Genomic DNA, 27,290 nt, shown 5'->3' with positions numbered 1-27,290 from the left:
CCTTCATTAAGAGAATTGAACAGTTTAAAGCTTTTAGCTTGTGTTTAGACTGAGTAACTAAAGTAAGGGAAATAATGTCTGGCTTTGTATCAGTTCAATTATGGACGAAACTGAACTAATATCAGCTTGAACTAATCAAATCAGTTTTAGAACAATAGTTAAACAGTTAAGGACAAAAGATATGTTTATGGATGTTCGAAGACTACAACTGCTCCTACGTCACCCATTCTACCACCTCGGGTAGGATCCACTAGAAGACTTTGATTTATAAAACTCTTTGTACAAACCCACTCCAAAAGGGCAGCACTCAACTAGAACTCCTAGCACTTAAGATTGCAGGCAGCACCTTGCAATCTGTATAATGTTTAACGTCTTTATGCCAAGCTACCAAGACATTCTTTAATGTCTTTGTGTGAAGACTCACTCAGCTTTATACCTGATAGAACTAGATATACCAATGATTGGTTGCCTTGACCACTTGATTTGTTGCATCGATTCTGAGTTTTTTTGCCATAAAAACAGCTAACTTCTTGGACTTGATCTCTGTGTTGGCAAACTGGTCTAGCTGATGCAAACTGGACTCAACTGATTTTGAACCGCATTGATCATTTTGAACTGACCTGGTCTGGCAATGAAGCGGCGGATATACTGCAGATGATTAAGCTTTATCCAACAATTGTAGCTGTAAGTTGGGTTTTGTCTGTTGATCATTTGAACTGGCCAGCTTGCAACTAAAATTTAGTATGTTGATCAGTTTTGTTGAACTGCTGACAGGCAACACTCAGAACACTGCGGGCTGATTAAAACACCAAGCTCGGAGTCGAGAGAAGTGTCCACAATATTAGTTGCAGAATCAATCATCTCTACTATTTGCAATGCTTGTTATATAAAATTTTTAAAATGATTTTGAAAATAATATAAAGTACTTTTAAATAACATATAAAAATATTTTAAAATAAAATAATTTTAATCAGTTTTCAAATGTCCTTCTTAGAACAGCTAGCTCTTATACCAATTCAAGGATCAGTCTTGACACTCTTGAAGGTGCTTCAAACACAATATTCTTCATAAGCTGCAATAGCTTGTGTTCTAAGAATGGATACACTAATTAATTAAATGAATTTTGGTTTTCACACAAAGCGGAAGATACTCGAAATAATCATTCATTAAGAAAACTGAATAGTTTAAAACTTTTAGCTTGTGTTTAAACTAAGTAACTGAAGTAAGGGGGGTCAATTCTGGTTTATATCAGTTCAGTTATGAGAGGAACTGAACTGATATCAGCTTGAACTGATCAAATCAGTTGTAGTACAATAGTTAAACAGTTAAGGACACAAGATATGTTTATGGATGTTCAGAGACTTCAACTACTCCTACGTCACCCATTCTACCACCTCGAGTAGGATCCACTAGAAGAGTTTGATTTATACAACTCTTTTAACAAACTTACTCTGGAAAGACAGCACCCAAGTAGAACTCCTAGCACTTAAGATTGCAGTCATCACCTTGTAATCTGCATAATGTTTAATGTCTTTATGTCAAGACTACAAACATAAATTTAATGTCTTTGTGTGAAAACTCACACAACTAAACAATAATCTCAATTCTATGTATATGTGAGTAAGTGTGTTTGAATGTATGAGAACTGATCTAATCAATACAATACGAAGGTGTTCTCACATGACTAGGTAACTGCTTCTAGTAAGCTAATATGAAATGAGTGTGCCCTCAGTTTTTTTCACATATTGTAATTCAATTGTAGTTCCTCTCTTATTGTTGTTGATGTGGTTGTTGTTATCATCTTCAACGGTCTTGGTCTGGCATTTATAGGCGTTCAGCTGATCATACATGAAGATTCTATAATAATGTCTGTTGCATTTGCATGTGCTTCTTTAGGACATGTCTTGTCATTCTTACAATTGTTTTGGAAGCTTTACTCTTATCAGCTTTGCCCGTCTGTGAGGTAGCTTGTAGCTTGTACCTTGAATATTCGTTTTAGCTGGATTTCATTAGATAGTCTTGTTGTGACATGCGAGCAGATCAGTTATTGTAATTCAATGCCAAGACTCATAATTTTCTTCATCAACAAGCGCAAATGCTAGCGGCAAAACCTGGTTATTAGCATCCAATGTTACTGCTATGAGTAGTTTGTGCTTATATTTGGTGTACATATGGGTACCGTCTACACTGATTACGTTGCGACAATGTCGAAAACCATCTATACATGGTCTGAATGCCCAAAACACAAAGTTCAAAACTTTATGTGGATGGTCATACGGTCGAAGATGCTTCCATTCTACAACAGTTCCTGGATTGTACTTCGACAAAGCTCCCATATATTTAGGAAGCAACGTTACAGAGCTTTCCCATGTGCCATAGACTAACTCCACCGCGCGTTTCAAACTCCGCCATGCCTTAGCATACGATATATCATAACCATATTTTTCTTTAATACTTTCTCGCACATATTTGATTTCGTATGCAGGATCACAACGTACGATTCCCAAAAGTGTATTTGCTATCATGTTTACGTCAAGGTTGTGGTGATCTATACCGACTTCGGTAGACATGCATGTGTGATCACCACAATATTTTGTAATCATGAAGTAGCTTAAACTTTTTTTGAACGATGCTCGAAGTCCCCACCCACAATTGCCACCTTCCGACCAGTTCTTGCATTTGACCTTCCAAATTGTCGGAGAACTTTGGACAACGATATATTCACGTCTCAAAACCCGAACAGAAAAATCCTTCACAGAAGCTATTAACTCACCTTTGCTCTTAAAAACCATTTTTACACCGAGCTCTGGCCTTTCAGGATTGTAAAAGTTTGTTCGTGATGCAGAAGGAATACCAAATGAATCTGGAATTTGTTCTTCATAGACTTCATTGAAAAATTGGGGAATTTCACGTAAATGTTGCTCTGGTGCAATAGGAATGTTCGCTGTCATTGTTGCTCCAGACATTAACACACGCGCCGGTGTCCCTTCATTTGCATTGTCAACATGATGCTCATCTTCTTCGTCACTTGATGTAGCATACAAATCGTCATCGCTATTCATGACATGATGCAAACTGTCCCCAAATATATCATCTTGCTCAGGCATGTGTTCTGTAATTGGGGTTCGAATATTTGCATCCACAGTAGAACTATCAAAATGTCTAACATTTGTGGTATTATCCTCACCAGCCCATGAATTTAAATCCAATTGGCCTGTTCTAGTAGAACCCCATGTGACTTCAACTCCTGATGGACCCGTGATATTATGATCCCAACCCCCTGAAGTAAAATCCCATTCTCGTCTTGTATTCATCCCCCATGCATAGTCTTCTTCAGTGTGAGCTGTGATATGGTGATCCCAAGGACCAGTGGCGATCCCAGAGTATGTATGAGCTGACTGTTCATCGACGTGATACATAGAAGGTCATGCTTCATTCAAACCTACTGTTCCCAAACCTTGCGTTATTACTGGCATGACTGCATCAAAATCGTAATCACTTACGTTCTGTAACACTGGCGATGAATCAACATACAAGTACATGCAATCTAGTGTCGGCAACTCAAACATAAATTGTAGACTATCATCATCTGTGATATAGACATGCTCTTCAATGTAACGACCCGACGAGCTATAACAATATTTCGTTGACAACTTCATGCAGAATTTTGATGGGTCGATAGACAGCTTGCGATGCACATAATTCACCAATTGAGAAAATGTAGTAGACCGAGAGATTTTAATGGGCCTTGTCGCGGGGATACTATATCCAACCCTACCATCTTCAATAATGACATAGCCACCTGCATAAAGTAAGGCTCTCACAGTATCCATGTCTGCACCAAAAACTATGACATAATGTATACAATCATAACAAAATTTAATACAAAATATTGTTATGAGTTATATTAAAAATGTAGATTTTTAAACATGTGTAATTAGAATTTTCAAATATATTAATTTCTTATATTAACAATTTTAACAATTAAGTGTATAAAAAAATTTAAAAAAACATAATAAACAGAAACAAATGAACAATTTACAAGATAAATTTATATTTTTCAAAATTGTTTTACTACATATAAAATTTTTGGTACCTTAAAACTTAATTTAATTACTAAAATAAGACTTAAAAGTAAATAAATTCAAAATATATCATTGAAAAAAAAAATATGTTGTTGTTATTATTATTATTATTATTATTATTATTATTAATTTAATATATACATGTACTGTCGAGACGTGCAACTTTGAAATAATTATAAAAAGTCACTAGTAACAAAATTATATAAAATAGTATAATACAAACGAAAATAATAATAATTACATTAATACAACATAAATAATACAATTAAAATATAAGATATTATTTAAAATACCTTTTCAAATGTCGTTGTACGGAATTTGTAATTAAATCAGCTACCGGAGTTTAATATCTGCAATAAATTTAAAAAATTATCAGATACAATTTACATACAACAATTCAATATAGAAAGAAAAGAAAAAACAGATATTCGACTTAGAATCGGCGCAATTCTCCCAAATTCTGATACTCAGCACAATTCTCCCAAATCAAATTATGAATTGGTGAAACTCGGCGCAATTCTCAAAAATTCTGATAATCAACAGAAACTATAAAATCAAATTAGGAATTCCAATAATAACACGAACGACGCAATTTATAAAGGGAGGATAATCACGGATTCTTTATAACTAACAAAAAATAACACTGAGTGAAAAAAAAAAAAAAAAATAGCTCCGCAAGAAGAATGCCGAACAAGTGCTGAAGGACTGATGAATTCGCCAAATACTCGGTGCAATTTTATTACATATTTTTAAAAATTGTTTTGTATATAAACACACAAATTTTAAGTAAGTTATATCAAACTATATAATTGGATAAAAATATTTTAATTACAATTATCAATTTCTTATATTACTTTGCACTAACATAAACATATTTATAATATTATATAAATTATATTAAAGTGACCAAAGATATAGAGTAACTAAACACAATTTCATATATAAATTTTTAAAAATTTATTTAAAAAATGTAACAAAATAATTTATAATTTCAATACTATTAAGTACAATAATATTAACTCATTCTTATATTAAATTAAATAAATTAATTATATTAAAAATACTAACATTCAAATATTTCAAAAATCACAATATCATATTTATTATTTTTTAAAAATTCCAACTATTTTTTAATATCGCTTTAAATATTATAAATATAATATTTCACTAAATTATACTTAATAATATAATGTTAGTGAACAAAATTATAATTAAAATAATATAATATACATAATACAAACAAAATATTAAAAAAAAGTACTTAAATTACCTTCTCGTACGTAATTATACGAAACTTGTAATAACATCAACAGACGGTGCTAATATCTGAAAATAATGACAAGTATTATAAAAAAAACTAAACAAAAGAAAATATTATTCTTAATACATAATTATAATATTAACAACGAAATTAAACATATATCTTCAAATAAAAAAGATGATAAAATCAACAAATAATATTAATACAAGATGGAAGTGAAAAAAATAGATTTTGCGCATAAGAATCGGATGCATAAATAAATTGCGAAAATGAATCTTACGAACAAATAATTTCGGTATATTTCTCGCAACACGAAGAACCAATATTTTTGGTATATTAAACATTGGAATGAGAATACACGAAGAGAAGCCTTTCTATTTAAAGGGGTGGGTACACGCAGTGCACACGGATTCTGAGAATCCGTGGGTTACTGCCACAGATTCTGAATCCGTGGCAGTGACCCACGGATTCTCAGAATCCGTGTACACTGCGCGTTTCTTTTTTTTTTTTTAATTTTTTTTTTTAAATTGTTTGAATCCGCAGCAGTATTTTGCGGATTGTTATAGATTTGTAAACATTCTCAATTTGTAATATTTTTGTAATGATTTTTATTTTTTATAATATTTTAAAAAAAAACCGATTTAGTTATTTATAGACTATAATATGATATCATATATTGCTATTTTGTATATTACATTTATTATTTAAAAAATAAACATTATTTATAGTTCAAAATTTAATTTCAATAATTTAAATATTGGGAATAAGTGGGCTGGCTTTTGGATCGAAATAATAAATTCGAAATGTAGAGCTTTCAACAGAAACTTTGTTTCGTTTTTATTGGAGTAAATTAGATGAGACGTGGATTGGTTGTTCAACTTTTGATGAAATCGAGACATTGAGCTGTTTCTTGTTTTTACTTTTATTTATTTTTTTTTCTTTTAAGATAACAGTCAAATGTTAGAACAATTTTTATAATTATTTATTTTATCGATAACGAACAATATCTATCGCTGCGAGAATTATATGGATCGATCTACCCGCTCAGATCACGGGTGTCAAGGGGGCAGAGCCACCTCATGGGGGCTTGGGGGGCAACACCCTCAAAAGCTCTTTAGAAACCACACAATCATTCGCAAGAAGTAAGACAACTCTTTGGGAACAACACCTTGTTTTATAATTGATTTTCACGAAAAAGTGCAATGTATGATGAAGAATCGCGTCTGTTCTGAATCAAATTTTTGTTTCAATATATATGACATCATTAGATCAAGAAGAACAATTTTTTTTGTTGGATTCTGATTCGATTTAGTCACCTAAAAATACAGAATATCTTCATTATATCCTCTGTGACTAAAGTGAGTGAAAAAACATTTCTTAAAAGAAAGCGTTACAAAATAAAAAGCTGAACAATTGCATGAATCTCTAATCTCTTGAAATTCTCTTTGCTGAAGGGGGTATTCTTGTTTGCATTGGGATGCTAATTCTTAGCAAGCTCTCATATTTTCGCATATCCAACTACAATAATGTTAGACTAATTTAATTGTTTAAGGTAAATGCAAAAATTTATTACTACTCAATCAAGTGACTCCTTCTTAAAAGGGTGACTTGATTAACTATTTTTTAAAAAATAACAATAATAAAGTCACTCCTTTGAAATAGCGTGCCACCAATATTTTTTTAAAAAATATTTTTTGTAGTACCGAAGTCAAGTATTTATTAGTATATGTATATCTTAAAATTATTATGTGTTTGTTATTATTATTATTATTTGTGTAGATCTTCAAATTATTATTTATATTAATAAATAGAATAATTATTTAATTCGATTTTATTTATACTATCAATCTAACTGAAGCTAAAAATTTTATTTGATTTTATTTATATTGTCAATACTTATTTTTAATTTTTCATATAAGTAAAATTTCATTATAAAAATTTCAATGGAGATATGTATATAAATTTTTATTATTAAAATAAATTTGTATTTACAAAACTCATAGATTGTAAATATATTATTTTTACGCTGCGTTTGGTTTGGATGATTAGGCAGGTTTATTTTTTTTAACCCACATAATAATTTGTTTAGTACGTTTTTTATTTAACCAAGTCAATCCCTCCTATAAATGATTAGGTTATATTAGGTAGGTTAAAATAATACCTCCTCACCCCCTAGGATTATTTATCTCACTCTTAATCCATCCTATTTTTCAAATTTTACCATTCTCCTAAATCCAAACTCACCACCACTTCCTTCCAACGATTGCCCACCGACAACCCCCGCCAAAGGCCGACCACCGCCGGCCGTCGCTTCCGGCCGACCACCGTCGCCGTTTCCTGTCAGCCACCGCCCTTCGCCGCTTTCGGCCGCCCACCGTCAGCCGCCGACCCCGCCGCCGCCGACCACCGCACGCCGCTTCCGGACGACCACCGCCGCCGCTTCTAGTCGACAACCGCCGACCGCCGCTGTAATGCCCGGAAATTAATCACTGTAATTGATGATTGATTGATTTATAATGTCATGTGATTATGAATGGACCAATCGGGATACCGAGAAGAGTATTTAAAATGAAAGTAGGGAACCAAGACCGCACCCGCGGTCCCTACGACACAGCACCCGCGGTGTAGATGATGAAAAATGGATAGGATTGCCGTGGGGTGACTGCACCCGCGGTGCTTACGAGACCGCACCCGCGGTGCAGCAAAGACCGCACCCGCGGTGTTGCGTGTTGCGCGGAAAATGAGCCACCTCTTAGCATGCATGCAAGGATATATATAAACCGTTATTTCCTTCGAAATTAGTAAGGAAAAGAATAGGAAAGCTCAGGGGAGGTTTGCGAAATCCTTACGCCTTTATATTTCAATCCGTCCGTCTGATTTTGATTCCGACTTCGGTATTGAGTTCCTAGCGACGTAGGCTACAACTGGACGTAAGTTTTGCTACGTTTCGACATGCTTTGAAATTATGATATTGTCAGAATTGAATGGAATTCATATATGTTGTTCTTGACATATGAGACATTATAGAATCGAAGTCAGACTAAGAAACGGACTGATTATGGAATTGTTATGAATTTTTAGGGTATATTGATTTATACCAGACAGATCTGAATTGTGATTGGATTACGGATTGTATTGGATATGAGTTATGGATTGTAACTATTATCTGTTGACTTGGTATTGACGGGGATATTGAAATTGTACCGTTATACCGTTGATTTTGAATTAAGTCCAGATTGATCAGATTGTTATTGATTTGGACGGTATATTGATATGAGATTATTGATATTGTCATTGCCAGACAGGCTGTGAGTTCAGGACATCGACTGAGCCAGAAACCGACGAAAGAAAGGTATAAGTCAATGTGGTATTGGGAGATGGACTTGAGTCGGTTTAGACTTGGGTTTCCCTAAATCACATACTTTATTTTATTGCATGGATATTTGCATTGATTTGATTAATATACTTGTTCTCTTGATATTTAGACAACAAGTATTGGTTGAATTGTCTTGTGACACACCGTGCCGGATAGTGGTGGTATCGCCATGGCACATTGCACAATGTCACAAGATAGGATGCTAGCGATAGAGCTACAGTCCATGACGGTTAGGTCAGGACACTGGATGTATGGTTATATCGAGTAATGGAATCCATTACGGAATTCGATATAGGAACACCATATTTGGTTATATCGAGTAAAGGGGTTGGAATTCTTCTATTACGGAATTCGATATAGGAATACCAGGGCACTGGTTATATCGAGTAATAGAGATTATGGTTCCATCCTTTACGGAATTCGATATAGGAATACCACATCTGGAAACCGGGATCCCTAGACTAGGATTGAGTCTAGTCTGAATTATGATTGATGTCGACAGTTTGATTTGATATTGTTTATGTTTCAGATTTTGATACATATTCATGTTACCTGATTACATGCTTTATATTGTTTATATGATTGCATGTTTCATTGATTTATACTGAGGATTATATTCTCACCGGTATATCCGGCTGTTGTCTTGTCTGTATGTGTACTTGACAACAGGTGGGACATGTCCAGGGTCGAAGAGATGAAGAGCTATATCGTGATTAGAGTGGTGGCACCGGACTTGGACTAGATGTAGGGTTAAACACTTGACTTTAGTTTTAAACCCTAGTTTGAATAAATGTTGAAATACAGGATTTGTATTTTATATACTGATATGTATATATGTTGTATGTCACTACGTTCCGCATTTTAAAAAAAAAATTTAGACCCTGTTTTAATTGATTAATTAGTCCCAATGATGATTAAGAACTTGATTAGCGTCCGGGTCCCCACAACAGGTGGTATCAGAGCGATAGATCCTTGAGATTGAGATAGGAGCTAGTGAGCGGGGTAGAATGTGTTTTCTTTCCTGCTTTTGATTGCTAGCATGATTTACTGCTTTATAATGCATGTTTATCTGTTTATCTGATTTGATTTGAAAACATGTATTATTGAGATTGAATCAGAACCGATTCTGGATCAGCAGTAAGATGATCCGAGGAGGCTTGAAACAGGATTATTGTTGGAATTGCTAACCCTTTTGGTTATCAGATATGCCTCCGAGGAGAATGCCAGAACAGGGGAGTACCTCGAATCCTCCCATGGATGTGACACCTACAGCAATGGAGAAATTGCTGAAAAGGTTTCAGTCATTTCATCCACCGACTTTGAAAGGAACGGAGAACTCCGTGGAATGTGAAAGTTGGTTGGACGACATTGAATCACTGTTTGAATCTTTGGAGTATACTGAGGAAAAGAGGGTGAAACTGATAATACACCAGTTGCATGACGTTGCTAAATACTGGTGGATCACGACAAAAAGGGCATTGGAACAGCGAGGTATGGCCATTACCTGGAATGTGTTCAAATCTGAATTTTATCTACGGTTCTTTCCAGTTTCTTATAGGAAGGACAAGGGAGCCGAGTTTGCAAACCTGAAACAAGTCCAGTTGAACATTGAGGATTATGTGGCTAAGTTTTCGACATTGCTCCGATTTGCTCCCCACGTAGCTGAACATGATGAGGCCGTAGCAGATCAGTTCATAAATGGCCTAAATCCTGAGATTTTTACGCTGGTAAATACTGGGAGGCCCAACAACTTCACCGATGCCCTGAACAGAGCCAAGGGAGCCGAGGCAGGCTTGATGAGGCAGAGAGAGGCTTCATTTGTGCTTCCAGCACTGGGACAGCAACAACCACCTCCTCGATTTGAAGGAGGCAGCAGCAGTAGTACCGGGAAGAAGGATTTCTTGAAGGCTAGAGGGAAGCAATTTAAGAAATCAGGGACTACTTCGTCCAGTTCGAGTGGCTCTAGACAGACCGGTCAGAGCCAGAGCTATGCAGGACCGTACTGTAGTACTTGTGGAGGGAGGCATTCCACATATCAGTGCCGAGGAGTAGTTGGCAGCTGTCGTATCTGTAGACAGTAGGGACACTTTGCCCGAGTGTGTCCACAGCGAGGTGCCCAGGGATCCCAGGCAGCTGAGTCATCTGGATCAGTGGCTCAGGCAGGTAGACGACCATCTGCCGTTCATTCCTTTCAGCCAGTACCGTCTCCTCTGTCACAGCAGAGGCCAGGAGAGGGCCAGACCGCGAGCCAGCCTCCTAGACAGCAGGCCCGATTGTTTGCTTTGACTGAGGAGCAAGCACAAGATGCACCTGATGATGTAGTTGCAGGTAACTGTTTTATTTCTGGTTATCCTGCATATGTACTGATTGATACTGGTGCATCACATACTTTTATGTCTGAGCGATTTGCTTTAATGCATCCATTGCCTGTTGAGTCCTTAGCTACTGTAGTATCTGTCACGTCTCCGTTAGGAACAAGTTTGATATCGGTGAAATCTGTGAAATCGTGTATACTGCAGTACGACGGGCATACGATTGATTTAGACTGTATTGTTCTTGGTTTATCTGATTTTGATTTTATTGTCGGCATCGACATGTTGACCAAGTACCGAGCTACAGTCGATTGTTTCCACAAGATTGTTCGATTCAGACCTGAGATGGCTGAGGAGTGAAAATTTTATGGTAAGGGTTCTAGAGCTAGAATTCCTTTGATATCTGCCATAAATATGACTCGATTATTGCAGAAGGGAGCGGATGGATTCCTGGTATATTCAGTTGATTTACTGAAGACGAGCCCATCATTGGCGGACTTGCCAGTGGTGTGCGAATTTGCTGATGTCTTTCCAGACGAGATTCCTAGATTGCCTCCGATTCGAGAGATAGACTTCAGCATTGAGTTAATGCCAGGAACAGTTCCGATTTCGAGAGCTCCTTACAGGATGGCACCGATCGAGTTGAAAGAATTGAAAGAACAGTTGGAGGATTTACTGGCCAAGGGATATATCAGACCGAGTGTATCTCCTTGGGGTGCTCCAGTACTGTTCGTGATAAAGAAAGACGGGTCGATGAGACTTTGTATCGACTACCGGCAACTGAACAAGGCAACGGTAAAGAAAAAGTATCCATTGCCTCGTATTGATGATTTATTTGATCAGTTGCAAGGTTCATCTGTATATTCCAAGATCGATTTGAGATCTGGATACCATCAATTGAGAGTCAGGGATTCTGATATCTCAAAGACAGCATTCAGAACCAGGTATGGACACTATGAGTTTATTGTCATGCCTTTTGGTTTGACGAATGCACCAGCGGTATTTATGGGATTTCTGAACCGCGTATTTCATAAATACTTGGATGATTTTGTTATCATATTCATTGATGATATATTGATTTATTCAAAGAATATGATTGAGCATGCTAATCATCTGAGGACTGTGTTGAGAATTTTGAGGGCAGAGAAACTGTATGCTAAATTGTCGAAATGCGAGTTTTGACTGAAACAGGTTGTGTTTTTGGGTCACATTATATCGGGAGACGGTATATCAGTTGATCCTAGTAAGGTTGAAGCCGTGATGAGTTGGCCGAGACCTATATCTGTACCAGAAATTCGCAGTTTTATGGGTTTGGCAGGATATTATCGACGATTTATTAAAGATTTCTCGAGTATTGCCAAACCGATTACGCAGTTAACTCAGAAGAATGCTCCATTCGTGTGGACAGAAGACTGTGAATCCAGTTTTCTGGAGTTGAAAAAGAGACTGACCAGTGCGCCTGTGTTGACGATTCCTTCAGGCACTGGTGGATTTGTTGTTTATTGTGATGCATCTCACCGAGGATTGGGTTGTGTTTTGATGCAGCGAGGGCATGTGATTGCTTATGCCTCAAGACAGTTGAAACCCCATGAAACTCGTTACCCAATTCATGATCTTGAATTGGCAGCCATAGTCTTTGCATTGAAGATATGGCGGCATTATCTGTACGGTGAAAAATTTGAGATATATTCTGATCACAAAAGCTTGAAATATCTGTTTTCGCAATCAGAGCTGAATATGAGACAGCGGAGATGGCTGGATTTACTGAAAGACTTTGATTGTGAGATTAAATATTATCAAGGGAAGTCCAATGCAGCAGCAGATGCGTTGAGTCGAAAGGTATGTGCACTATCCTTATCGACGATAGGTGTCTCGAATTTGATAGAAGATTGCTGTTTGTCTGGATTAGCTTTTGAGACGGATTGTCAGCCTCTAAGATTATATGCAATTCGAGCTGAACCAGAATTGATATTGAGAATCAAAGAGGCGCAGAAAATTGATCAGAACGTACAGAATTCGATTGCGATGGTTAGATCTGGACATCAATCGGAATATCAGGTTCGTGACAATGTCTTGTATGTGAATAATCGTCTTTTTGTGCCAAATTTTTCAGATTTGAGACAGCGGATATTTACAGAAGCGCACAACAGTCGTTTTAGCATTCATCCTGGTGGCAGGAAAATGTATAATGATTTAAAGACACAGTATTGGTGGAAACAAATGAAATCTGATGTGACTGAATTTGTAGCCAAGTGTCTGAATTGCCAACAGGTGAAGGCTGAAAGAAAGAAACCAGGAGGATTGTTACAGAGTTTGTCCATTCCTGAATGGAAATGGGATCACATTTCCATGAATTTTGTGACACAGTTGCCGAGATCCTCCCGAGGTTGTGATGCGATTTGGGTCGTGATTGATCGATTGACCAAATCTGCATGTTTTATTCCATACAAGGTGACGTATAGATATGATCAGATGGCCGATATCTTTGTCCGAGAAGTGATTAGATTGCATGGAGTGCCGAAGTTGATTGTTTCAGACCGTGATCCTCGATTCACTTCGCACTTCTGGCAGAGTTTGCAGCAAGCTCTTGGTACGAAATTGCATTTGAGTACCGCATATCATCCACAAACTGACGGACAGTCAGAGCGTACGATCCAGACATTGGAAGATATGTTGAGAGCTATAGTGCTGGATTTTAGCACTAATTGGCAAGAAGCATTGCCACTTTGTGAATTTTCGTACAACAATAGTTATCAAACGAGTATTGAGATGGCACCATTTGAAGCGTTGTACGGAAAGAAGTGCAGATCCCCATTATATTGGGATGATATCTCTGAAGTTCCTGAGACTGGACCGGATATGATCAGATATATGACCGAGAAAGTTAAATTGATTCAAAAAAAATGAAGGCAGCTCAGGACAGACAAGCCAAATATGCCAACCTTCGACGACGACCGTTGGTATTTGAGACTGGAGACCGAGTATTCCTGAAGATTTCTCCTTTCAGAGGTGTTGTCAGATTTGGCAAGAAAGGGAAACTGTCTCCACGATATGTTGGTCCATATGAAATTCTTGAAAAGATAGGGGATCGTGCCTATCGAATTGCATTACCGCCTTCATTGTCTGGGATACATGATGTCTTCCATGTATCTATGCTGCGGAAATATCTCCCTGATGATTCTCACGTGATTCAGCCAGACGAGACTGAGCTGGATGAGACATTGAGTTATGTCGAGAAACCGATCAGGATTATTGATCGTAAAGAAAAACAGCTCAGAACGAAAATGATTCCCCTTGTGAAAGTTCAATGGACTCGTCATGGTGTTGAAGAAGCCACTTGGGAGACTGAATCAGATATGAGACAGGAATTCCCAGCATTGTTCCACTGATGTAAAGTTCTATTACATTTCTGTATATACTCCTTACTGATATGATAGATTGCTTGAGATTTCGAGGACGAAATCGTATCTTAGGGGGGGAGGAATGTAATGCCCGGAAATTAATCACTGTAATTGATGATTGATTGATTTATAATGTCATGTGATTATGAATGGACCAATCGGGATACCGAGAAGAGTATTTAAAATGAAAGTAGGGATTTTTGGTGCGAACCAAGACCGCACCCGCGGTCCCTACGACACAGCACCCGCGGTGTAGATGATGAAAAATGGATAGGATTGCCGTGGGGTGACCGCACCCGCGGTGCTTACGAGACCGCACCCGCGGTGCAGGACCGCACCCGCGGTGCAGCAAAGACCGCACCCGCGGTGTTGCGTGTTGCGCGGAAAATGAGCCATCTCTTAGCATGCATGCAAGATATATATAAACCGTTCTTTCCTTCGAAATTAGTAAGAAAAGAATAGGAAAGCTCAGGGGAGGTTTGCGAAATCCTTACGCCTTTATATTTCAATCCGTCCGTCTGATTTTGATTCCGACTTCGGTATTGAGTTCTTAGCGACGTAGGCTACAACTGGACGTAAGTTTTGCTACGTTTTGACATGCTTTGAAATTATGATATTGTCAGAATTGAATGAAATTCATATATGTTGTTCTTGACATATGAGACATTATAGAATCGAAGTCAGACTAAGAAACGGACTGATTATGGAATTGTTATGAATTTTTAGGGTATATTGATTTATACCAGACAGATCTGAATTGTGATTGGATTACGGATTGTATTGAATATGAGTTATGGATTGTAACTATTATCTGTTGACTTGGTATTGACAGGGATATTGAAATTGTACCGTTATACCGTTGATTTTGAATTAAGTCCAGATTGATCAGATTGTTATTGATTTGGACGGTATATTGATATGAGATTATTGATATTGTCATTGCCAGACAGGCTGTGAGTTCAGGACATCGACTGAGCCAGAAACCGACGAAAGAAAGGTATAAGTCAATGTGGTATTGGGAGATGGACTTGAGTCGGTTTAGACTTGGGTTTCCCTAAATCACATACTTTATTTTATTGCATGGATATTTGCATTGATTTGATTAATATACTTGTTCTCTTGATATTTAGACAACAGGTATTGGTTGAATTGTCTTGTGACACACCGTGCCGGATAGTGGTGGTATCGCCATGGCACATTGCACAATGTCACAAGATAGGATGCTAGCGATAGAGCTACAGTCCATGACGGTTAGGTCAGGACACTGGATGTATGGTTATATCGAGTAATGGAATCCATTACGGAATTCGATATAGGAACACCATATTTGGTTATATCGAGTAAAGGGGTTGGAATTCTTCTATTACGGAATTCGATATAGGAATACCAGGGCACTGGTTATATCGAGTAATAGAGATTATGGTTCCATCCTTTACGGAATTCGATATAGGAATACCACATCTGGAAACCGGGATTCCTAGACTAGGATTGAGTCTAGTCTGAATTATGATTGATGTCGACAGTTTGATTTGATATTGTTTATGTTTCAGATTTTGATACATATTCATGTTACCTGATTACATGCTTTAGATTGTTTATATGATTGCATGTTTCATTGATTTATACTGAGGATTATATTCTCACCGGTATATCCGGCTGTTGTCTTGTCTGTATGTGTACTTGACAACAGGTGGGACAGGTCCAGAGTCGAAGAGATGAAGAGCTAGATCGTGATTAGAGTGGTGGCACCGGACTTGGACTAGATGTAGGGTTAAACACTTGAATTTAGTTTTAAACCCTAGTTTGAATAAATGTTGAAATACAGGATTTGTATTTTATATACTGATATGTATATATGTTGTATGTCACTACGTTCCGCATTTTAAAAAAAAATTTAGACCCTGTTTTAATTGATTAATTAGTCCCAATGATGATTAAGAACTTGATTAGCGTCCGGATCCCCACAGCCGCCATCGCTTTCGACCGACCGGCGACGAAAAAATGGAAGGGCAATTTTGTCAATTCATCAAAAACTTGTTAATTATCTCATTCTTAATTATCATACTAAACATAATATTATTTTATCATTATAAATTACATTTCTACTTCAATTATTCTTTTTATCATTTCTCTCCTAATCATTTCATTATTTTATCCTCCAATCAAACGTAGCATTAGTATATTTATTATTTTTAAATTTTTATTACTTATAGATAATATTTTGTGTAGAACCCGAAAATCAGATTACGTATAAGCCATGCATAATTGCTAATATTTAAATCAAAAATGAATTTTTATAAATATATGAAGTGTTTAATTCATTTTATAATTGTTAAATCATGATTATTTATTTTAAGAGTAGATGGTTAGTTTTATCTTTTAAGGATAAATACGCGAGGTCGGGCCGGAGTTTGGAGATTAGAAATAAGATTAATAATAAGAAAATATTCCTAAATTTAAGTAAGTCAAGGAATAAGTTAATTTAAAGAAAAAGAATGTTTTAGAATTTATTAAATTAATGGGAGCTAGGTTATTAAATAAATTCTTTTAGGTTCCATATTTAATTAAAGCTTAAATTAAAATGTGCAAATAAATGAGGATGAATTAATCTAGAAATAATATATTCAAGAAATTAAACATAACATTTAAATACTTAAATCATAAACTATGCCATGTCATGCAAGAACTTATTCTAAATTAATGTGGTAATTCATTAAAATGTATAATGAGTATTTAAAACCTTAAGAATTTAAAATACAAGAATTTAACAATATTTTACCATGCACAAATTAGTAACCTTCGGTCAAGCCATTTCAAAGGGTAGTAACTTTTCTTTTCAAAGCGCCTCTAATGAGGCTACATGGTATATTCATTTCTTTAATCTTTTAATTCACTAATTAGTATAATTCTAACACCATAATTCACCTTAATTATACTTCAACCCATTAGCCTAATAAATTAATGTGTACATGCAACAAGAATAAGAACAAGAACCTCGGCCAGCTAGGGAATGAAGCATTTCAAATTCCCATTAAAAGCTTTCACTTGTAACTCTCAATTCAAACCATCTCTAATTGCACTTCATGGTGTATTCATTTCCTATTTTTAATTCACTAAGTAGTAGTAAATTCAAATACTAAAATCCACATCATTTCCCTCAAGCCATTTCCTAAACAAATTAACGTGCACATGCAGTAAGAATAAGAAGCAAAAACCAACGGCAACTAGGGAAGGAATCATTTCAAAATCCATTCCACTTCTTGACTTGTAACCTCCACCTTAATGCACTTCAATACCCATTTAACACCCCTTGAATCTTCACCTTCAGAACTTACAACCATAAGCTTCGAAAATAGCAGAGAACCAGCAGCATAGAATCGAGAGAATAGCAGCAGAAATAAGAAAAGAGATCCAACTCCGTTTCGCCGCTCGTATTCGTCGTATTGATTTGTTTTTGTCAAAACAAATTCCAGGCATGTATATATTATTTCTTTACTCTTCAATCAAGTCATACTAGATATTTTTAAGCAGTATATGTTCATGAATCCAACAATATAACGAAAATGACAGCAACTTTTCAAGGAAAAAGCTGTACAGAATTTCTTGGTTCTTTTGTTCTTGACTACACGGTTTTGCTGATTTTTGTTGCTTTCAGGGAGTTGCTCGGTTCCAGGCACACATGGCTGCTTCTAGGCATAAATTAGAATGTGTTAGGGTGTTTTTGGGTCATTTGTTTCAGTCCATACGCTCAAGAACGAAGCAATGACAGCAACTTTACATAAGCTGCAGAAATGAGTCACAATTTTCTCTCCTTGAGTTGTTTGAGGGGTGTTCGAATCTTGGCTGTCCTAGGGACTGTAGCCATGGTTAGAACACTCCCTTAACATGTCTAGGACGTGTCCAAGATGTCCTTTCCAAGCTTGGTACACAGATCCATCAGAATTTCACAACAACAACACAAATGCATTTCGGTTTTCTTCAAATTCTGTGTATATGCCCTTTCGGTTTTTGGATGTTGTGTGGATTATGGTTGGCTCCTATCCTGTAGCCATGGTTCATACAACACTCCATCATGTCTAGATCGAACCATGGTCGATGAAATGGCCACTGGAACGACCCACGACAGTAAAACAGCTCAATACATTTCACTGCACAGATTTGGTGCACTCGGTTGATACCTTCGGTTGTCTTAGGTAATGGCTTGGTTTGTGGTTGGCTTTTAGCCCTTATCCATGGTCTAAGCCATGCCTTAGGATGTTGGTAAGAGTCTCTGGTTGGTGGTGCAAGCCACAACAGTCATTAGTTTCATAAATTGATCAAAACAAACACCATAGTTGCTGCTGTATTTTCTGCTTTTGACAGCAACAATGGGTCACGGTTTTGGTGATTGTTTGAGTTCTTGGTTTGCTTTTGGCCCATGGCCTTGGACTGGACACTACCTTAATGAGTTAGAAAAGTCATGTTTTTGGCCGTTCGCGATTTGGTCGAGTTTAGAGGTCGTACGAGAATTTACAGCGAAAGGTGCCAAAATGACTCTCGAAAGAGTGTTTTATGTTTTTGGATTCCTTTCACTTATTTTCGTGTTTTACATTTATTATGCATATTTTTCAGTATGTTTGGGGTATTTTTAATCATGGTTAAATGTCGGTTTTAATGTTGGTTCGGGTTGGTACGAAGCCATGGTTAAAAATCAAGTTATGGGTTCTATTCGTCTCGTTTTTGGTCTATTGTTAAGTTTTTGTCAAGTTAAGATTTATTGCATGTGTCACATATTAGAAGTAAGTCGCAGCAAGCCTGGGAACGATCCAACTCATCCGGAAAAAAAAGGTTATAATTATATTACGTGCATAAAAAACTAAAATGTTTATTTTTTATATATATGCTATATGTCTTGTGGCCACCTTACGTTTATGGGTTTGGAAGTCGGTAGGCGCAACCGAGGACCTCTCCGCCCGGTGACTTACGACCGGTTTATGATTATGTATGGGTACGGACATCCAGTCCAAGGGCTGTGATTGATCTCTACCGCCCAGTATACTGTAGTTTAGTCTGATCAGGCGCTTACGCTATGTTATGAGCCACTTGCTTAGAAACATTATCTCTACCAGAAAAATTATGATATGTTATGACAGAGCTCTATTGAGCAAAGCTTTTACGTATGAATTTTCAGATATGCACGTAGTTATAATTATTCATGATACGATTTGCACCGTACGCTTTACGATACTCTATTTTTACGTTGCATGCGATATTATGATATATATTACTTGTTATTCACGATATATACATGTTGAGTCTTTAGACTCACTAGATTTGATTGTTGTAGGTATTGATGAGGTCGAGACCGCGGACAGAGACCAGTGAGCGATCTTGGGACAACAATAGTAAACCAGAGGACCTCATGATTTGGTTTATGCATATTTTATTATTCAAACTCAGTTTTAATACGTTGGATTATTTTTAAATTGATATTTACGTTGGATTTTTTTAAAATTGTTGGTTGAAAACAATATTTGCTTCCATTGTTATTTTAAAGTTAAAATTATTTACATGTTTATTTTAATTAAATGAGACAAGATAATTATTTATTTAGAAAATTTTTAATAATTCCGCAAAATTATGAATACGAAATACGAGCTTTTACATTTTGAATATTATTGTTGGAACATTTCATGTTGTAATCTTGATTTTGATGTTAACAAAACTTGTTATTTTGTTTCTATTGACTTTACCTAAGTGCGCAAAAAGCTATCTAGCCTAAACTGAAGCTGTTGAGAAGCAAACTGAAAGCGCCTACTGATTGCCTAAACCAAACCAATTCAAATGATATATCAAAGATCAGTTCAATTGATTGTCCAGCTGAGTGGTAGTTCAACAGAAGACCTTCAGAAGCCCGACCAGCTGATGAAGAGCTCAACTGATGAAGAGCCCAGCTGATCAGTTCAACTGAAGCAGTGAAATCAGTTCAGCTGACGAGCCAACTGATTTCACCAAATCAGTTCTAGACTAGTTCAAATGACCAGCCCAGGACATCAGTTAGGAGCCGACCAGTTTGCAGAACACGACAAGCTTATCTAAGTGGAATCCAGCTGTGCGCATTAAGGAAATCAATTGTCCAGTTAAAGAACAATAATGATCATTGTAGTAGAGCTTAAAGTCGAGGCATTCCAGAATGGCTGTCAGAAAGGATAAGACACAAATATCGATGAACTGATTCAAACTGCAACGGACATATTTTATGAGTCTTGAAGAACGGTCACAAAGCCTCTATAAATACAAGATCAAGACCATCAACAAAAAAGAGTGTGAAAATCATGAGAAAAGAAGATAGGGCACGTCAATTCATAGAAGCTTACAAGAAGCAACTAACCCAGATTTGAGGGAATACTTCAACGTGTTATCAGCTTAGATTAGAAACACAATTCCCTCAACGTGTGAGAACACTTTCCTGTTGTATTAATAGATCGGTTCTCACACACACACAAACACCATCACTTACATATGCACATAGAATAGAGCGTATAGAAAAGGTGAGTGATTTTCAAACTCTACTAGTGGATCCTACTCGAGGTGGTAGATGGGTGACGTAGGAGCAGTTGAAGTCTCCGAACATCCATAAAAATATCTTGTGCACTTAACTGTTTAACTATTGTTTTCACATTGATTTGATCCGTTCGAGCTGATATCAGTTCAGTTCTCACAATAACTGAACTGATAAAAGCATGGACCAATTCCCCTCATTTCAGTTATTCAGTTCACACAAGGTAAAAAGCTTTCAAGTTAATCAGTTTTCTTAACAAATGATTACTTTGAGTATTTTCCACTTGGTTTAAAACCAAACTCGATCTAATTCATTGGTATTTACATTTTTAGAACACTAGCTATTGCACCTCATTGAGAATATTATGTTTGAAGCACCATCGCAGGTGTCAAAACGAATCCATCAATTATATTTTTTGATAATCGATGTTGCAGTTGTTTTTTAGACAATATTCTGCTAGATAATAATATATTGTTCTTTTTATTAATTATAGGATGCCATTGTATGCTAGACTTATTGATGCTACTATTATTTATCAATAAAAAACACATGTATCTAGTTTTATTACACCTAACAAGTTAGATAACACCTTAAGAGTTTCTTCGATTAGATAATTTAATTTGAAAACTGTGGAAAAATGGTATATTACACCATCATGTTGGGTCATGTTTATATGAAATGGGCTTTTACGACATCGTCTGTTGTGGTGATTGTGTTTACGATAATCATTTGAAAACTGCTCTTGTACAAAATGACATCGAGAAAATCATACTTTCCACCTTCGAGTTGGCGAGGAAACCATCACGGTACAAGATGTTGCGTTAATTTGGGGGTTTAATGTTGACGGTGACCTTATCATCGGGACATATGTATTCTGGAAGTTTACTCTATGACAGGTTTATTGTTATGATCGGTCAAGTTTGTGTCAGTTCAGATAAACTTCAAATCCAATAGTTTAAAGTTGACTACTCTGTATTTACACTGTACACTTATTGATGAAAACAATATGGACATAGAAGTGACACAATACTCTCAACGTTTTGTGTTGTTGGTTATTAGTGGTTGTATGCTACCTGATTCTGAAGGTTACAAGGTCAACCTAGGCGGATCATTCGTGATGTACTTGACAAGATGGGAGATGGTAAGGTATTTACATTATATAAAATATAAAATTTCAAATATGTCAGATATTGTTTCTTTTTTACATGATTCATTTTTTAATTAATTTTAGTTTAAATAGCTCTTGTACGACCTTGAAGCTGTTGATGTTTTGTCATTGTCCTTAGCATGTATGCATCCCACTCTCTACCGCCCATTGATATGTTTTCACATTGTGGAGATTAGTTATATGAATGCTCAAGGCTGGGGCTCAAAAATTACGATTGAATCAAACATCATAGACTAATGGTGAATGCGTGGGAAAATCGTCATAATTTGATTGTTGAAAGTGATTTGGTGAAAAATAAGAAGAATAATTTTGACTGAATGTTAATGAAGAAGAAAAACTTGAAGCCCCACAGCTGATGTGTAAAAGCATACGAGTCCCAAAGCCACGTGATTGTGGGACTTGATATTGTTTGTGGAGGAAAAAAATGTAAACTGAAGGATAGGTTTTGACACCCTTGAAAGTGCTTCAAACACAGTATTCTCCATAAGCTGCGATAGCTTTTGTTCTAAAAATGAATACACCGATAAATTAAATCGAGTTTGTTTTTCACACCAAGTAGAAGATACTCGAAATAATCCTTCATTAAGAGAATTGAACAGTTTAAAGCTTTTAGCTTGTGTTTAGACTGAGTAACTAAAGTAAGGGAAATAATTTCTGGCTTTGTATCAGTTCAATTATGGAAGAAACTGAACTGATATCAGCTTGAACTAATCAAATCAGTTTTAGAACAATAGTTAAACAGTTAAGGACACAAGATATGTTTATGGATGTTCGAAGACTACAACTGCTCCTACGTCACCCATTCTACCACCTCGGGTAGGATCCACTAGAAGACTTTGATTTATAAAACTCTTTGTACAAACCCACTCCAAAAGGGCAGCACTCAACTAGAACTCCTAGCACTTAAGATTGCAGGCAGCACCTTGCAATCTGTATAATGTTTAACGTCTTTATGCCAAGACTACCAAGACATTCTTTAATGTCTTTGTGTGAAGACTCACTCAGCTTTATACATGATAGAACTAGATATACCAATGATTGGTTGCCTTGACCACTTGATTTGTTGCATCGATTCTGAGTTTTTTTGCCAAAAAAACAGCTAACTTCTTGGACTTGATCTCTGTGTTGGCAAACTGGTCTAGCTGATGCAAACTGGACTCAACTGATTTTGAACCGCATTGATCATTTTGAACTGACCTGGTCTGGCTATGAAGCGGCGGATATACTGCAGATGATTAAGCTTTATCCAACAATTGTAGCTATAAGTTGGGTTTCGTCTGTTGATCATTTGAACTGGCCAGCTTGCAACTAAAATTTAGTATGTTGATCAGTTTTGTTGAACTGCTGACAGGCAACACTCAGAACACTGCGGGCTGATTAAAGCACCAAGCTCGGAGTCGAGAGAAGTGTCCACAATATTAGTTGCAGAATCAATCATCTCTACTATTTGCAATGCTTGTTATATAAATTTTTAAAATGATTTTGAAAATAATATAAAGTACTTTTAAATAACATATAAAAATATTTTAAAATAAAATAATTTTAATCAGTTTTCAAATGTCCTTCTTAGAACAGCTAGCTCTTATACCAATTCAAGGATCAGTCTTGACACTCTTGAAGGTGCTTCAAACACAATATTCTTCATAAGCTGCAATAGCTTGTGTTCTAAGAATGGATACACTAATTAATTAAATGAATTTTGGTTTTCACACCAAGCGGAAGATACTCGAAATAATCATTCATTAAGAAAACTGAATAGTTTAAAACTTTTAGCTTGTGTTTAAACTAAGTAACTGAAGTAAGGGGGATCAATTCTGGTTTATATCAGTTCAGTTATGAGAGGAACTGAACTGATATCAGCTTGAACTGATCAAATCAGTTGTAGTACAATAGTTAAACAGTTAAGGACATAAGATATGTTTATGGATGTTCAGAGACTTCAACTACTCCTACGTCACCCATTCTACCACCTCGAGTAGGATCCACTAGAAGAGTTTGATTTATACAACTCTTTTAACAAACTTACTCTGGAAAGGCAGCACCCAAGTAGAACTCCTAGCACTTAAGATTGCAGTCATCACCTTGTAATCTGCATAATGTTTAAAGTCTTTATGTCAAGACTACAAACATAAATTTAATGTCTTTGTGTGAAGACTCAAACAACTAAACAGTAATCTCAATTCTATGTATATGTGAGTAAGTGTGTTTGAATGTATGAGAACTGATCTAATCAATACAATACGAAGGTGTTCTCACATGACTAGGTAACTGCTTCTAGTAAGCTAATATGAAATGAGTGTGCCCTCAGTTTTTTTCACATATTGTAATTCAATTGTAGTTCCTCTCTTATTGTTGTTGATGTGGTTGTTGTTATCATCTTCAACGGTCTTGGTCTGGCATTTATAGGCGTTCAGCTGACCATACATGAAGATTCTATAATAAAGTCTGTTGCATTTGCATGTGCTTCTTTAGGACATGTCTTGTCATTCTTACAATTGTTTTGTAAGCTTTACTCTTATCAGCTTTGCCCGTCTATGAGGTAGCTTGTAGCTTGTACCTTGAATATTCGTTTTTAGCTGGATTTCATTAGATAGTCTTGTTGTGACATGCGAGCAGATCAGTTATTGTAATTCAGTTGTAGTTCCTCTCTTATTGTTGTTGATGTGGTTGTTGTTATCATCTTCAACGGTCTTGGTCTGGCATTTATAGGCGTTCAGCTGACCGTACATGAAGATTCTATAATAATGTCTGTTGCATTTGCATGTGCTTCTTTAGGACATGTCTTGTCATTCTTACAATTGTTTTGGAAGCTTTACTCTTATCAACTTTGCTGCAACGTCCATTATTGTACCTCCGTCTGTGAGGTAGCTTGTAGCTTGTAGCTTGAATATTCGGTTTTAGCTGGATTTCATTAGATTGTCTTGTTGTGACATGCGAGCAGATCAGTTATAACTGATGCTCTGAACTGTCCTGATGAAATGGTTTTCTGAGTTGATATGGTATCGGTTGAGCTCTTAATCAGCTGGCTCGGCTTCTGGAGGTTTTTTTGTTCAACTGAGCTCTTCATCAGCTGGCCAGGCTTCTAAAGGTCTACTGCCGAACCACCTATCAGCTGGACAATCAGTTGAACTGTTCTTTAATATATAAGTTGGAATGGTTCAGCTTTGGCAATCAATTGACGCTTTCAGTTGGTGTCTTGACAGCTTCAGTTTTGGCTTCGGGAACTGATCAGTTTGGGATCTGACCGGTTTCAACTTTCTGCGCACTAGATAAATTTGTTAAAACATAATAATACATTTTGTTAACATCAAAATCAAGATTGCGAACATGAATTGTTCCAACATAAACTTTTTGAATTCTTACTTCCATCATAATATATTAAGTTATAAGTTATGTATAATGAATTTATGTAAATTTACTTGTTTTTTCCTTCAAATTTTGCATTTGTTTTCAAATATTTGCATTATATTATATTGATACATGAGATGATGAGCTAAGATAAATAGGTGATAAATATGAGATGCTATTTATTTATATACACACTATACAATTATTAAGATTCAATATTTATTCAAAATCTAACAAAGCTCAAATGTAGTAATTTTCATTATTAACTTCAAATATACAGAAACTTAAATATTAAAAAATATTTAAATGTGTCGTGATGCACAATATAAAATTAAAAAACAATGGTGATATTATCAAATAAAAAACATAACGAGATGATTTTACACAGCAAAGAACATATAAATCCATAAAAATCTGTCAGCCCGCGAAACAATAAAATACATTCAAATAAAAACCAAAACAAACTGATCGGTTAACATACGGTACTTAAAAAATACAGAGAAAAATGTACGATCATAATTCTAACATATTGAACATTTTAGTGTTTCTCAAACCGACAAACAATAAATACATAAATACTTAAATATATATTATATTTGCAATATGAATGAAATACAAAAATAAAAATCAATAAAATGTATAGACAGAGTTTCTCATATAACTTTACCTCGAGTTGATTATGGATTTGTAACTTTACCTTATGTTCTGATTACGACGTTGTTGTGATGAGCTTTCTCGCTGGATGGGTTGCCTAGCTCGAGTTGAAGGCTGGTCCATCTCATTTCTGATTCTTGTAATTTGGTCCCTTCCCTTTCTCCATCTTTGACGCCTATTCGGGTTGTGGCACAATTCAAATGTCAGCGCATCCCACTATTCCTCGCCAACAATCAGGCAACATCTTCCCTCATAGGTGTCTATGTTTTCACTCATCTCAAACCAATGTTGTACCGGTTTTGTAGGATCTAATTCATATCATTTGGCTGTAAATATTTCTTGTGAACACATAATTCCAGCATGAGCAGTCATTTAGACAAGGGTCGCCACCTAAACGCGTCCATCCTTACCTTGTCGCCCCCAGTAACAACAGATGACGATTGGTCTCTCATCATAGTATGAGAAGCAGTGTGTTAACTAGATATCACAGACCATTTCTAGAGAAAAACTCATTCTTTTTGTTATTTCAAAGCTTATTCTAATGCCTTTATCGGGCTAATTACTTCAAGTAAGGTTCTGCCATGATCTAGGTATGAGACTAGCTCTAGTAGCCACCCTTTCTCCAACAGATTGAATGGGAATGAGTCAACACCGTGCAACCTATATAAGAAGCGAAGCGTTGTTCACGTCACAGTCACTATGTTGCCTATGACTATACCTACTATCTACGATATTTTTTTTATCAAAGCTAATTTTGATTCAATTGTGACAACAATATATTCAGTTAAGAACTGTATTCATTGTTAAAAATAAAATAAAATAAAATAAAGGATTGTCTTTGAATATAATCACAAACAACTGGAGCGACATTACTTCATTGTCAGAGGGGTGAAGCTTGTAATATGATTTATTTGAATGTTTCTTTTTTATTTCTGAAAAAGTTTGAATTCGTGATTTGGTGAACTATTAATGGAAATGTATCCATACTAAAACAAAAACAAGAAAAAAACTATTCTTATCTTTTTCATATCCTAAAATTATAATATTTCTTATCAATTTATTATTTGATATCTACAATAAAAATCGCGTTGTTGCAAAATAAAACCAATATACAATTTATTTCCTTAAATTATTTCGTTAAATA

At 35.9% G+C, this 27,290-nt stretch overlaps 1 protein-coding gene across 1 annotated transcript; it reads right to left on the bottom strand.

The window, feature by feature from the left end:
- Positions 1 to 2,054: 2,054 nt before the first annotated feature.
- On the bottom strand, positions 2,055 to 4,862 carry LOC140805534 (uncharacterized). Its single transcript, XM_073161801.1, has 3 exons — positions 4,519 to 4,862; positions 4,379 to 4,435; positions 2,055 to 3,835 (listed from the first exon to the last, which is right to left on the bottom strand). Exon 3 carries the CDS (start codon positions 3,417 to 3,419, stop codon positions 2,055 to 2,057), a length of 1,365 nt encoding a protein of 454 aa, XP_073017902.1. The 5' UTR covers positions 3,420 to 3,835; positions 4,379 to 4,435; positions 4,519 to 4,862.
- Positions 4,863 to 27,290: the final 22,428 nt, after the last annotated feature.

This window comes from Primulina eburnea, chromosome 11 (assembly GCF_022965805.1).
Source record: "Primulina eburnea isolate SZY01 chromosome 11, ASM2296580v1, whole genome shotgun sequence".
NCBI classification, from domain to species: domain Eukaryota; kingdom Viridiplantae; phylum Streptophyta; class Magnoliopsida; order Lamiales; family Gesneriaceae; genus Primulina; species Primulina eburnea.
Note: the sequence above shows the minus strand (reverse complement) of the source record. Positions and strands in the feature narration are given on the sequence as shown.